This window comes from Equus quagga, chromosome 13 (genome assembly GCF_021613505.1).
Source record: "Equus quagga isolate Etosha38 chromosome 13, UCLA_HA_Equagga_1.0, whole genome shotgun sequence".
NCBI lineage: Eukaryota > Metazoa > Chordata > Mammalia > Perissodactyla > Equidae > Equus > Equus quagga.
Genome location: NC_060279.1, coordinates 98,561,826 through 98,576,695, shown reverse-complemented (window position 1 = coordinate 98,576,695; position 14,870 = coordinate 98,561,826). Strand labels below are relative to the sequence as shown.

The following is a 14,870-nucleotide window of genomic DNA, read 5'->3' as shown; positions in this document are numbered from 1 at the left end:
TTGTAGCGCCCCAAATCAATACTTGCAACACGTCTGTGGTCATTTGTGGACGTGTGCAGAGTGGCCAAGGATTTGAGTCCTCTGATGTGTATGTTTCCAGCTGAGGCTGAACAAGGCAACACTCTGCCTTCTCGGTTCAGCTCTCCAGATGTAAACAAGTGTCCTATTCATGGTCTGTTCAGCGCCACACTTTTTGCATTTTTGTGCTTTTTGCTGATTCCACTGTTTAAAATGGCCCCTGAGCATAGCGGTGAAGTGCCGCTAGTGTCCCTAAGTGTAAGGAGGCTGTGATGTGCCTCCCAGAGAAAATGTGTGTGTCAGATCAGCATCGTTCAGGCTCAGTTACAGTGCTGTTGGCTGTGAATTTAACGTTAATGAATCAACACTATATGTAGTAAGTAAGTGTCTTTAAACAGAAACGCACGTAAAACGAGGGTGTGTATTGATTGACTGGTGAAAATGTGAGCAGAGACCCACAGGAACTGTCAGTATGTCCCCTGGGAGCCGTGGTTCCTAGTCACTGATTCAGTGTTCCCAGGGACTTTATAAATCTAAGTACCACGAATAACGACAACTGGCAGAATGTGTTTTATGTGCTTTTCTGTATGTCTGTGATAGTTCACAATAAAGGGAGACAAAAGACTAAAATGTAAAAAAAACAAGGGGCAAGTGAGAAAATCTCTCTGATGGGTGGTGCGGGGAGTGAACCGGGCCAGTTGGAACGAGGAGGGGGGTGCTTGGAAGTGGAAAGGATGGAGAGAGAACTGCTGGAAAGAGAAGCGTGAATTCGGTCCTGATGTTAATAAGGATGTGTTGTGTTGGGGGCAGAGGCAGACAGGACAATGTGGGGAGCTGAGGAGGACAGGAGGGTCATGGGAGGGCAGGGGACATGGAGCTAATGGCGCTGGCTTAGGTCTAGGGACACACAGTTGCTCGTTGTTAAAGGCATGTGAACTAGCAAATCCAAGAAGACAAGGAAGGGAGGGCCTGGGACTCTGTGGTGAGCCCCCGGTTTTCCTCACCCAGGGGATGCTTGCCCTGGTCCTGAATTGCATCGACCGCCTAAATGTCTACACTACTGCTGCCCACTTTGCCGAATTTGCAGGGGAGGAGGCAGCCGAGTCCTGGAAAGAGATTGTGAACCTGCTGTATGAACTTCTGGGTAAGGGGCCCCAAGTCCTGACGCTGCCTAGAGCACCCTAGGTCCCCGGTCCCATTGGTCTGACCCCTCTTTCCACCCTCAGCCTCTCTGATCCGTGGCAATCGCACCAACTGTGCCCTCTTCTCCAACAACTTGGACTGGCTGGTCAGCAAGCTGGATCGGCTGGAGGCCTCGTCCGGTAGGAGGAACCAGAGGGAGGGGACAGGGACTTGGGACTTGGGGGAGGGGAGGGCCGCAGCCACCTCCTCTCTCACTCTGCTACCTGGCCAGGGATCCTGGAGGTGCTGTACTGTGTCCTGATTGAGAGCCCCGAGGTCCTGAACATCATCCAAGAGAACCACATCAAGTCCATCATCTCCCTCCTGGACAAGCATGGGAGGAACCACAAGGTCGGCTCTTCACCCACCTCTCATCCCCTGAACTCTGAACCCTGACCTCTCCCCATTCCCTCACTCCCCTCCCCCATCTCATCTCTCACCTGGATTCTCTCCCACATGCTTCCATCTCAACCCAAGGGTCTCAAACTCATGGTTCTTAAGCGGATTCGGGGCCACAGATGTGTTTCGTTAGATCTCTGAAATCTTTTTTGAATTTTCCAATCTCATAGCCTTTGGGTGGGCTGCGTATGTATACGCTCCCCAGTTTGCCACAGGTCCTACTGGTCCCCATTGCACTGTCTCACCACTTCACGCGTTTACATTATCCACCTGGCCCCTGGAGACCCCGGTTTGCAACCCCTGCTGATGTCCAGTCTCATCCTTGCCCCGTGCTCTCTCACCGACCCCACCCTTTCATGCTTCTGCCTCATATGGCCCCCAGCCTTTCGCTTGACCTTTCTCTTTGACCCTTGACCTTTCTCTGTGATCCCTCACCTCCCACTCACTACCTTCTCTCAGTCAAAATCTCCATCTCCTACCCTGATGCATCGTCCTTTACCTCCCACCCTGAGCCTCCTGTAAACCCCCACCCTGTGCCCTCATACCCTGACCTCTGACCTTGACCTCCAGGTCCTGGACGTGCTGTGTTCCCTGTGTGTGTGCAATGGCGTGGCCGTGCGCTCCAACCAAGATCTCATTACCGAGAACTTGCTCCCTGGCCGCGAGCTTCTGCTGCAGACAAACCTCATCAACTATGTCACCAGGTCTGGCCCCTACCTCCGGACCCCAGCCTGACCTCACCCTGACCCCAGAACTCAGACCTCTCAACCCTCTCCCTGACTCAGGGACTCCATGCCCAGGTGGATGTCCCTTCCTCCATCTCCCACCCCAGGACTTAGTGCCCAGTCCTCACAGATGTCCGCTCTCCCCCAGCTCCCGCCGGCTCCCCGCTCTTGTTCCCTCCCTGCTCCATTTCTGCCGCTGTCTGCTCCTCTCCTTCTTTCTCTCTTCCTCTCCCTCTCTCCTCTTTGTCTCTCTTTCCATTTCTCTCTCTCTCGCTTTCTCCTCCATCTCTTTTTCCCTGTCTCTCTCCTATCTCTCTTTGCCTTTTGATGTCTCTCTGTCCCTGTTTTCTCTCCGTCTCTTACTCTCTGTCTCCATGTCTCTGCCTTTCTTTTTTTTCCGGTGTGTGTACCTCTTTCTCCCCTCCCCGCCACCAGCTTGGCCCTCCTCTCCATCTCTCCCTCATCCGCTCTCCTGTCCCATCTCTTCTGCAGCATCCGCCCCAACATCTTCGTGGGCCGAGCAGAGAGCACCACGCAGTATGGCAAATGGTACTTTGAAGTGATGGTGGACGAGGTGGCTCCATTCCTGACAGCTCAGGCCACCCACCTGCGGGTGGGCTGGGCCCTCACCGAGGGCTACAGCCCCTACCCCGGGGGCGGCGAGGGCTGGGGCGGCAATGGGGTCGGCGATGACCTCTATTCCTACGGCTTTGATGGGCTGCATCTCTGGACAGGTACCTGGACCCTTCTAGCGGACCCTCAACTTTAACTCTTGATCCCAGAATTTCCAGGATTCTTATCACACACTTTGGGGATCTTGGGATCCTGACCCCCAAACCAGGCCGACTTTTGACCCCTAATTCCTCATTTCCCAAGACCCTAGCCCTAGAGCTTCCAGAAATGTGCCCCCAACACATTTCTTCATAGCCTCCAGAACTCTGACCCCACAAGATGTAGGATCTCTGACCCTAGAAATGCCAGAAAACAACCCAGATTATTATGACCTCTAATCTTTGACTTCTGACCCCAAAGGTTCCAGGATCCTAACTGTAGGGTGACTTTAATCTCTGATCCCATAGCTCTCAGGATCCTAACCTCAGGGGAACCTTGACCTCTGCCCCTAATCTCAGAGCTACAGGACCCTCCATGGGAACACTTGACCTTGGGGACTCACACCCCATAGATCCTCTAATATCTGCCCCTTGTCTATTGAGACCACTGATTCCACGGGACCTCTGACTTCTGACCCCTCCCTGGTGACCCTGGTGCAGGACACGTGGCACGCCTGGTGACTTACCCGGGGCAGCACCTCCTGGCCCCTGAGGACGTGGTCAGCTGCTGCCTGGACCTCAGCGTGCCGTCCATCTCCTTCCGCATCAATGGCTGTCCCGTGCAGGGCGTCTTTGAGGCCTTCAACCTTGACGGGCTCTTCTTCCCTGTGGTCAGCTTCTCGGCTGGTGTCAAGTAAGGATTTGTCCCTGTCCCCAGACCTGGGACTGTCCTGAGACAGCTTCCCCAGTCACTCCGGGGCCTCCTCTGAGGCTAAGACCCAGAAGCCAACCCTCAGACCCTTACGTGAAGGTCCCAGTGACCTCTACATGATCCCAGACATTTTCAGTGTCCTTCCAATGATCCAGACCCTGCCATTGACCTCAGCTTCTCCCCAACCCCATGTCCTTCCAATGACTTCCAAGTGTCCCCCAAATTTCACAATGACCTTCTAATAACCCCAGACTCTCCCAGTGACTCTGTGCCATTCCAATGACTTCCAAATGACTCCAGAATCTGACAATGACCTAATGACTGCAGACCCTCCTAAGGACCCCCCGATGATCTGGGACCCTCCCAATGACTCCATGCTCTTAATAGCTTCTCAGTGATGCCCGCACCTCCCGATCATCTTCCTGTGGCTCCATAATCTCCAAGGGACCCCTCAATGACCGCAGTTATTTCAAAGACCTCTTAGTAACTCAGTCTGTCCCAGTGACCCCAAGCTCTGTGAATGACTTCCCGATCATTCAGGGACGATTACGGTTATCTCACAGTTACACGAGACTCTTGGTGCCTTCCAAAGGACCTTCTTGGTCTCCCCCAAACCTGCCAATATCCCCAAATGCTCTGTTGACCCAGGGTCTCCTCCTGAGGGCCTTCCCAGGACCTCGCATTAATTCTGCAGTGGCCCCACATTTTCCTTTTTTGATCCTCCCATGATTCCCATTGGCCTCAGACATCCTCTTTGAACTTAGACTTTTCTTCCTGACTCCTAAATGACCTCCGTGACCCCATGACTGCCCAGTGACCTCAGGTCTCCCCAGAACCTTCCACTGATCCCAGGATTGCTCCCTTACCCCCTGAGCACAGACTCTGCCCTGTGAACTGCCTCACCGTTGGCTTCCCTCTCCCGTCCAGGGTGCGGTTCCTCCTTGGTGGGCGCCATGGCGAATTCAAGTTCCTCCCTCCCCCTGGCTATGCCCCGTGCCATGAGGCTGTGCTCCCTAGAGAGCGACTCCATCTGGAACCCATCAAGGAGTATCGGCGAGAGGGCCCCCGGGGGCCCCATCTGGTGGGCCCCAGCCGCTGCCTCTCACACACTGACTTTGTGCCCTGCCCCGTGGACACTGTGCAGGTACTGCCTGCCCTGCAAGGGTTTCCTGGGGAGGCAGACTCTCCTAGGAGTCAGGGAGGTGGGGAGCTGAGCTGGAAGTTGGGGACCTTGTGCTTTAACAGATGGGGAAACTGAGGCAGAGAGGAGGTAAGGGACTCAATCAAGGGAGAATTCCAGTTTAGCCTCCTCAAGAAAGTACTATTATTGCCTCCAATTTACAGTTGAGGAAAGCAAGGCCCAGAGAGGTTAAGCAACCTGTGCAGGTCACACAGCTGATCTGAACTCAGGCCATCTGATCCCAAAGCCTGTGATGTTACCCAGTGCTATGTGTCAGACATTTCTTCTATTCCAGCCGCTCCCACTTTCATTATCCCAGCCTGAACTCCCCACCTTCCCCCCAGGCATGTCCCCATAGGAGAGGCTACAGTGTTTAGGGGCCTGACTACAAGGTCCACTATGGGCAAGTGGCTTCTCTTCTCTGTGCCTCAGTTTCCTCATCTGTGAGGAAGGCTAGATGAATTAAATCATGTGAAGCACTGTCCTGAGTAAATAGTGAGTACTCGATACAGTTACTGTATTGTAACATTATCTCAGGGGTGAACTTGCCAGCCCCCTGTAGCCAGGCCAGAGCACCAGGCCTCCTTCTGGATGCCTCCCCCCCCTCCCCCAGCCCGTCAGCCTCATGGGCTGTCACTCGGCTTCCTGCACATCCCTCCTACCTCTCCTCTCCTCCCCATGGCCGGCCTTGGCCCAACGATTATCTCTTGCCTGCAGACCACCAACAGTGTAAACATTTATTAGGCACCTACTGTGTGCCAGCCATTTCTATAAACTGTACGACATTTAGTGGTTTATGGAAGTGATTGCACTGAATCCTTAGAGGTCAGTATTACGAGTTAATATTGCTCTGATCCTCATCGCACAGAGAGGAAAAGAGACTCATCCATTCATTCAGCAAACATTTCTGGAGCTTCTCCTCTGGGCCTGGCTCTGGGCTGGGCAGGGCTGGGCAAGTGGTGGAGACGGAGGCAGCCCCAGGCCCTGCCCTGTGGAGCTCCCGGTCCACAGGGGGAGACAGGCCCATTCCCAGAGAATTCCTTAGTTCTGGTAATGGGAGGTCCCTACTTAGCTGGGTGTCAACCCTGAGAGCAGGGCTGCGGGATGGCAGGAAAGGTCCAGAGAGCACGTGAGGGGCCCTGTCGTGGCCCATAGATGTTCTCAGGATGAGGGGTCATGGCACAGGCTAGAGGGGCCTCAGGGACCTCACGACTGTCCCCCCTCCCCCAGATTGTCCTGCCTCCCCATCTGGAGCGTATTCGGGAGAAGCTGGCAGAAAACATCCACGAACTCTGGGCGCTGACCCGCATCGAGCAGGGCTGGACCTATGGCCCGGTGAGGGGCTGCCCGCAGCACGAGCGGGTCAGGCTAGACCTGCTGTGGGAGGAGTGAGATGGGCTCACTGGCGGGGAGGGGCCGGTGGCGGGGGAAGGGACTTTAGGGCACCAGGGGGGTCCTTGGTTTTCCAGAGGCAGAACTGCATACAGGTTGGAGGTCAGAGGCCATAGCGTGGGAGTGTTGGGGGGAGGGAAGGGGACCCGAGGAGTTGACTCTGGGGTTTCCCCAGGTTCGGGATGACAACAAGAGGCTGCACCCGTGTCTGGTCAACTTCCACAGCCTCCCGGAGCCCGAGCGGAATTACAACCTGCAGATGTCGGGGGAGACGCTCAAGTGAGGGGGCACCGGGGAATGGGGGCTGGGGGCAGGCCAGGAGAGACAGGGACTGAGAGAGACAGTGAGAGAGACAAGAAGGGAAACAGAGAGAGGGAGACAGAGACTGTGAGGCAGAAGCTGACAGACAGTGAGAAAGAGAGACAGAGGCAGAAAGAGATGGGAGAGAAGCAGACAGGAAAAGATGGACGGAGTCAAAGAGATACAAAGAGACAGGGAAAGACGGGAGTCCGAGAGACAGAGACCCAGAGAGAGATGAGGACAAAGACACGCAGAAAGTCAAAGAGACCCAGAGTCAGAGATGACAGGAGCGGAGGGGGAAGGGGAGCCCAGGCTGGGGGAGACAGGGCCAGGGGCAGGGAGGCTGTGGCGGGCATGACCCTGTCCCCTGCCCCCGTCCAGAACCCTGCTGGCACTGGGCTGCCACGTGGGCATGGCAGATGAGAAGGCGGAGGACAACCTGAAGAAGACGAAGCTCCCCAAGACGTGAGTGTGGGGGGCCCGGGGCCCATCTGGGAACAGAATCCAGGCTGGGGGTGCTGTGGTGAGGGCTGGGGCAGTCAAGGGGTCTTGTGGGGAGATTGAGGTCAGAGATGAAGGGGCCGCGGGTTAGGGTGAAGGTCATAGGGGCAGGGGGCAGGCTCTGGAGTCAGTAGGGAGTGCCCTGGGGCGGTGTCAGGATGGCTGAGTTGGGAGTTCCAGAGAGAGTGGGAGCAAGTCAGGACCCGGGGCCAGGGCCTGCCGTGGAGCCAGGGAGAATGAAAGCAGTGGTAATATCTCTGAGTTAGTGGCAAGGGGCCCACGGAAAAGGGTGAGAGTTATTGGAGGTGTAAGTGAGAGACCCTAAAATTACAGGTGAGAGGTCAGAGGTGAGAGGTCCTGGGCACAGAAGCTGGGGTTCAGAGTGAAGGACTCCAAAGCCAGGAGTCTGCAGTGATAGGATTCTGGGGTCAGAGGTAAGAAACCTCAAGGTTAGCAGTGAGAGGCCAGAGAATTCCAGGGTCCGAGAGGAGGCTCGCAAAATCAGGATGAAGGGGTCACAGAGGCCAGAGGTCAGTGAAGTCAAAGCCCTTGCTAAGGTCACAGGATCCTGGGGTCAGAGGTCAGGTATCTCCAAGCTTCTTTGAGGGAGTCGTAGAACCCTGATGTCAGACATCAAAGGCCAGAAATTCCAAAGCTCAGAGTGAAGGATCCTGGGATCCTGGGGCAAGGGTCGGGAGTCGGGGATCCCACAGCACAGAGTCCAGAGCGGAGGGGGGTCTCATCCCACGGAGCCCCACCACCCCACAGGTACATGATGAGCAACGGGTACAAGCCGGCACCGCTGGACCTGAGCCACGTGCGGCTCACGCCAGCGCAGACGACGCTGGTGGACCGGCTGGCAGAGAACGGGCACAATGTGTGGGCGCGAGACCGCGTGGCCCAGGGCTGGAGCTACAGCTCGGTGCAGGACATCCCCGCACGCCGAAACCCACGCCTTGTGCCCTATCGCCTGCTGGACGAGGCCACCAAGCGCAGCAACCGGGACAGCCTCTGCCAGGCCGTGCGCACCCTGCTGGGCTATGGCTACAACATCGAGCCGCCCGACCAGGAGCCCAGTGAGTGCCGACTTCTGGGCCTGACCCCGACTCCTAGCCCGACCTGGACTCAAACCCTAACCCCTGATCTCTGACCCAACTCAGCACCTCAATGGGCTACATCTGCACCACTGACCCCCTCCCCCCAACCCTGACCCTTACTCTGACCCCAACCTCGAACCCGATCTTGACCACTGACCTTGACCCAACTCAAGCCCTGCCAGGGCTATGGCTACAACACTGAGCAGCCAGGCCAGGGGCCCAGTGAGCACTCACCCTGACCCCTGACTCCAAATCCTGACCCCTAGTGATGACCCCTAACCCCTGACCTCTGGACTATGGAGCCACCCAACTAAGGACTCAGAGAGCCTCTAATCTTTACCCCTAACCTGACCCCTGACCTATCACTGACTCGATCCCAGCCTTGACCCCTAACCCTGGCTCTGGTCCTCAATCTTCAATTTCTCAACTCCTGGCCCCAACCCCGATTTCTATCCCCTCCCTGCCCCTGAGTCTGACCCCTCTCCCTGATCCTGCTCTCAATCTGTGCTTCTAAACGTCGACCTTAATCTTGACTCTTTTTTTTTTTTTTTAAAGATTGGCACCTGGGTTAACAACTGTTGCCAATCTTTTTTTTTTTTCTGCTTTATCTCCCCAAACCCCCCCTGTACACAGTTGTATATCTTAGTTGCACGTCCTTCTAGTTGTGGGATGTGGGACGCCGCCTCAGCATGGCCTGACGAGCGGTGCCATGTCCGCGCCCAGGATCCAAACGCTGGGCCACCGCAGCGGAGCGTGCGAACTTAACCACTTAGCCACAGAGCCGGCCCGTTAATCTTGACTCTTAACCCCAGACCATGACCTTGACTGACCTAACTTTCTCCCTCTGTGTCTGTGTCAGCATCTCTTCTCAGAGAGCTCTGACTGCCAGAGACACGGGGGGAGGACTCTCCCCCAGTAGAAACCTCCTACCTCTCTGACTAGTCTGAGATTCCCCAATTCTTCTTCTCTAACGCCAAGAAATTGTCCCTCTTCCCCCAAGGCCCTTACCTTCTCTGGCCTCTCCCACCACCCCTTCAATGTCTTGGGATCCACATCCCCCGCAGCCTCTGACTCTGCCTGGCCCCATTTGTAGGTCTGGTGGAGAGCCAGTCTCGTTGGGACCGGGTGCGCATCTTCCGGGCAGAGAAATCCTATGCGGTGCAGAGTGGCCGCTGGTACTTCGAATTCGAGGCGGTCACCACAGGCGAGATGCGAGTGGGCTGGGCGAGGCCTGAGCTGAGGCCTGACGTGGAGCTGGGAGCTGATGAGCTGGCCTATGTCTTCAATGGGCACCGCGTGGGTACCCCGCTGCGCTCTGCTCTGCCAGGCCTCGTGGTCCCTCCCCCAGCTCATACACTCCATCCCTGCCTCTATCTGTGCCTCACGGTGTCCACCCATCCCTGCATCTACCTTACCATCCATCCATCCATCCATCCATCCATCCTTCCCTCTCTCTCTGTCCATGGATATCCATCCATCATCCATCTCTCTACTCAACCATCCATCTGTCCATTCATCTATTCACAAATCCAACCATCCACCCACCTACCCATCCATCTATTCACCTGTCCAGATAATCACTTAGCCATCTACTCTTCCATCTATTTACTAACTTATTTGTTAGTTCAGCCATTCATTTATTTAACCAATTTGTGACTTCATTTATCTATCCAATAATTTAATGCATGCATCCATCAATTCATCTATTTATCCATCCATCCATCCATTTGTCTGTATATACTTTCTTCCTGCCCTGCATCAACCCATATAGACTCTCAGCTTTCATTTCATTCTTCCATCCAGCCATACACTCAGCTTCCCATCCATCCATCTCATTACCCACTCATTTACTCCAGGGGCACCTGGGTCTATATAGGTCTGTACAGGGGACGTGATAGGCTCATTTTTCCTTTCCATCTCTCTACTTGCTGGAGATACAGAGATTAGTAGAAGTGAAAGCATGAAAGCCTATCCTTTACGTTCCAAGGATCATGGATGCAAATGTGGGAAAAGATGAAGGACACTGTGGGGGTGACCCCTCTCCTGTCCCACATGCCCCGGACCTGATGCCTTGCGTGTATGTCTTTTCGCGTCTCTCCTTGCTGCCGTCTCTCTCCATTTCTCCATATGTCTCTCCCACACCGAGCCCTCCCTGTGCCTCCTCACAGGGCCAGCGCTGGCACTTGGGCAGTGAACCATTTGGGCGTCCCTGGCAGCCGGGTGATGTCGTGGGCTGCATGATCGACCTCACAGAGAACACCATCATCTTCACCCTCAATGGCGAGATCCTCATGTCCGATTCAGGCTCCGAAACAGCCTTCCGGGATATTGAGATTGGCGATGGTGAGGGCTGGCCTCGCGGCCCCCGAGACCCCTTCATATGCCCTTTCTGGTTGTCCTCCATCTCCTCTGACCCTACACCGCCCCCTGCAGCCTCCTCTCCCCTCCCTTCCTTCCACAGTGCGCCCTCCCCACGCTGCCCCTGCCCCGCCCACCTATCCTCACCCCCGCCCATCCCTCCCCTCCCCCCAGGATTCCTGCCCGTCTGCAGCCTGGGGCCTGGCCAGGTGGGCCACCTGAACCTGGGCCAGGACGTGAGCTCCCTGCGGTTCTTTACCATCTGCGGCCTCCAGGAAGGCTTTGAGCCATTCGCCATCAACATGCAGCGCCCGGTCACCACCTGGTTCAGCAAGAGCCTTCCGCAGTTTGAGGCCGTGCCCCTTGAGCACCCCCACTATGAGGTGAGGACCGACCCCACTCGATACCCTCTGATGTGCCTCCAAACCTCGATCTCCCCACAGTTCTCTCCCCTGAGTTTCTCCTTTCCTCCTGGGTTAGCCCGCAAACCGCGCAGAAGGGATGTCAGGATAATGGGCTCCCAGGGCTGTCTTTTAGCATTTAACTTTGGCAAACCACAACCTTTCTGGGCTGCAGCTACATCACCTATAAAATGGGGAAAGGGAGAAAAGAGAAGCTGGGTTAAGTGACTCCAATGGAAATTTCCAGTCCTTATAACTATCTGATCCTAAAACAAGGTTTGAAGAAATATAAACCCCTGGGGACATTTTGGCACCTTCCTTACTCATTGTTTTCTGTGTGTATATGATTTTTGTTTATTTGTTTTTAGTAGCTCTTTATTAATCTGAGCATCCTAATTTTTAGACTCTAGTGTCTTTTCTTCCCCAACGTTGAAAAGTCTGGGTCAGACTCGGACATAAACGCCCCCACATACACAACGTGACTTCCCTCAACTTGGGAAGAATTTGAACTCTATGTGACTGAGCCTCAGTGGGCATTTTAGAATCAGACCTGTGACTTTGGGCAAGTGATTCTGTCTTCCTGAGCCTCAGTTTCCCCATCCAGGGCATCGTTCGCATCCAGCACTCACATAATCTCTTTTTCTCCTTTCTGAATCATTTGAGTAAGCTGGAGCCAGCGTGCCTCTTTACCCCTCAGTATTTCAATGCGCATCCTTCAGAACCGGCTGTGCTCTCATGGAACTGCACGCAGTGCAGTCATGGACATCAGGAAATTTCACATTGACACACACTATTTCCTAATTCGCAATCCATAGTCAAGCTTTGTTAATTGTGGCAATAAAGTCCCTTTATTATTTTTCCGGTCCAGGATCCAATCCAGGATTACAAGTTGCATTTAGTGGTTGTGTCTCCTTAGTTTTCAAAGTAGAATGTTTCTGAGTCTTTGTCTTTCTTTTTTTTTTTTTTTTTAAAGATTTTTTTTTTTCCTTTTTCTCCCCAAAGCCCCCCGGTACATAGTTGTGTATTCTTCGTTGTGGGTTCTTCTAGTTGTGGCATGTGGGACGCTGCCTCAGCGTGGTCTGATGAGCAGTGCCATGTCCGCGCCCAGGATTCGAACTGACGAAACACTGGGCCGCCTGCAGCGGAGCGCGCGAACTTAACCACTCGGCCACGGGGCCGGCCCCCTGAGTCTTTGTCTTTCATGATATCAATATTTTTTTAAGAGTACAGGTCATTTTTTTGGAGTACGGTACTCAGTTTGGGTTTGTCCGATGTTCCCTCCTGATCGGGCTCGGGTTACACATATTCGGCAGGGATGCCCCAGAAGTGAGGCCGTGCCCTGCTTGACGCAAGGGCTCAGTTGGCACATGGTGTCGCCATGTCTGATGCTGATTACGTCAACTTTGACGATTTGGTTAAGGTGGAGTCTGCCAGGTTTCTCCACCGTAACGTTTCTTCTTTTTCTTTCTTTCATAAGTAATTTGTGGGGAGGGGTAAGACTAGGTAAAAATGGAAGGGTTTTAAGCAGGGAGATGTCCAGTTCAGCTTTGAGTTTTGGACGGTCCCTCTGGACACCGGATTGTAGGAGGTGAGAGTGGAGGCAGACAGACCAGGGAGGTGGCTGGGGAGGGAGAGGACGGCAGAGCAGACACGAACCTCCCAGTCCATCCCACAGTCAGATGGTGTCCTCAACCCAAAGAACGGAATGCCAGACAGCAGTGGGAAGGCAGAAATGGACCTACACACAACCACGCGGATGAATCTCACAGACCCAGTGTTGAGTAAAAGAAGCCAGACCCAAAAGAGCATGTCCTGTGGGAAGCCATTCATAGAAAGTTCAAGAACAGGCAAAGCGAATCTATGGTGTGATAAATCAGGAGGTGTTACCGTGAAAGAATAACTCAGGGACATTTGGTCACTTTGCACACAGTCACAGGAGGGCGTCGGTCAGAGACCACGGTCAAGGGGCAGGGGCACGCAGTGCCTCCTCGATAAGAGAAGAGGGAGAGGGGAGAGGACAAGGCCCTGAGGACAGTCTGGGAACAGCCAATCTTGGTGGCACAGTTTTGGGGTGAATTCATTGGCTCGAGAGGAGCGCAGAGGTCTGTCTTGATAATGGGTCACTGAGGAGGGGTGTCAAAGCAAGCGAACCATTCCAGTTGTTTCTGGAGTCTCCAGAAAACTTTTGAGAGTCCATCTTTGCAGTGCACAGGCCAGGCATCTGTCCCTCTGTCAGCCCGTGTCCCGTATTTAGGCCAGGTAGGTGCATTTCTGTGTCAGAATCCTCACTGGCTTTGAGAGGGTATTGACTAAGTGGGCACCGAGGGGGCCCCTGGGGGGCTTGTTTGTACTCTGTTTCTCCATCTGGGTGCTGGGCACACGGGCGTGTTCACTCTGAAAACTCAGCGAGCTGTGCCCTTAGGATGTGTGCATTTTTCTGAGCATTGTATTTCCACAAGTTTAACAAAAATTCATCTGGGAGCCTTTGCAAAACTCTGACTCTTATGGGCTGCTCTCTCCGAGAAATCTTCCCGAGAGGCCAGGAGGGCAGCGCTTTTGTGCTGTTCACTGATGCACCTGGAACAGGGCCTGGCACACAGTAGTGCTCAGTGCCTATCTGTGGAATGGGTGGACAGGTGGATGGACGGGTGGATGGAGGCGTGGATGGACGGGTGGATGGACGGTAGATGGACTGGTGGATGGAGAGGTGGATGGACGGGTGGATGGAGGGGTGAATGGACGGTGGATGGATGGGTGGATGGACTGGCGGATGGATGGGTGGATGGACTGGCGGATGGACGGGTGGATGGAGAGGTGGATGGAGTGGTGAATGGATGGGTGGATGGACGGGTGGATGGATGGGTGCATGGAGGGGTGGATGGACGGGTGGATGGATGGGTGGATGGACGGGTGGATGGACGGGTGCATGGATGGGTGGATGGACAGGTGGATGGATGGGTGGATGGAGGGGTGGATGGAGGGGTGGATGGACGGGTGGATGGATGGGTGGATGGAGGGGTGGATGGACGGGTGGATGGATGAGTGGATGGAGGGGTGGATGGATGGGTGGATGGATGGGTGGACGGAGAGGTGGATGGAGGGGTGGATTATTTAGTGTGGAGTGAGGACTGTGCACAGGTAGGTTTTGAAAGCTTCCCAAGCGATGCCAGTGCCTGACCAGGGCTGTCACCGCACAAGGTGCCCAGACAAAGGTTGACAGAGGGCTGAACGCACCCCACAGCCAAGCTGTGTGCCCCACGTGAGCTCCTCTGCTCAGAGGAGTGAGTCTCTGGCTAATTCTCACGCAGGTGCTCTAGGGACTAATGGTGGCTCTGTGTGTAACAAGTTTTAGGACCAAGGGTCTCGGCTGCTTGCCTGGCTCAGTGCACCCTGTCCCCCCCAGGTGGCCCGTGTGGACGGCACCGTGGACACGCCCCCCTGCCTGCGCCTGACCCACCGCACCTGGGGCTCCCAGAACAGTCTAGTGGAGATGCTCTTTCTCCGGCTGAGCCTTCCAGTCCAGTTCCACCAGCACTTCCGCTGCACCGCAGGGGCCACCCCCCTGGCACCCCCCGGCCTGCAGCCCCCCGCGGAGGACGAGGCCCGGGCAGCGGAACCTGACCCCGACTATGAAAACCTGCGCCGCTCAGCTGGGCGATGGGGCGAGGCTGAGGTGGGCAAAGAGGGAAATGCAAAGGAGGGGGCACCGGGGGGCACGCCCCAGGCTGTCGTGGAGGCCCAGCCCGCCAGGGTGGAGAATGAGAAGGATGCCACCACAGAGAAGAACAAGAAGAGAGGGTGAGTCAAGGGTGGGGCGGGGGGGGGGGGGGGGGGG

At 55.1% G+C, this 14,870-nt stretch overlaps 1 protein-coding gene across 1 annotated transcript in view; it reads left to right on the top strand.

The window, feature by feature from the left end:
• The window catches only part of RYR1 (ryanodine receptor 1), a 110,911-nt gene that overhangs the window by 14,228 nt on the left and 81,813 nt on the right, over nt 1-14,870 (top strand). The window contains exons 14-28 of the mRNA XM_046680932.1: nt 1,027-1,162; nt 1,245-1,340; nt 1,433-1,551; nt 2,170-2,303; nt 2,817-3,058; nt 3,596-3,788; nt 4,734-4,950; nt 6,217-6,321; nt 6,554-6,657; nt 7,060-7,143; nt 7,948-8,255; nt 9,370-9,572; nt 10,445-10,619; nt 10,809-11,017; nt 14,439-14,833. Coding sequence (XP_046536888.1) covers nt 1,027-1,162; nt 1,245-1,340; nt 1,433-1,551; nt 2,170-2,303; nt 2,817-3,058; nt 3,596-3,788; nt 4,734-4,950; nt 6,217-6,321; nt 6,554-6,657; nt 7,060-7,143; nt 7,948-8,255; nt 9,370-9,572; nt 10,445-10,619; nt 10,809-11,017; nt 14,439-14,833 — 2,720 coding nt within the window. The remainder of the gene's footprint in view (nt 1-1,026; nt 1,163-1,244; nt 1,341-1,432; nt 1,552-2,169; nt 2,304-2,816; nt 3,059-3,595; nt 3,789-4,733; nt 4,951-6,216; nt 6,322-6,553; nt 6,658-7,059; nt 7,144-7,947; nt 8,256-9,369; nt 9,573-10,444; nt 10,620-10,808; nt 11,018-14,438; nt 14,834-14,870) is intronic.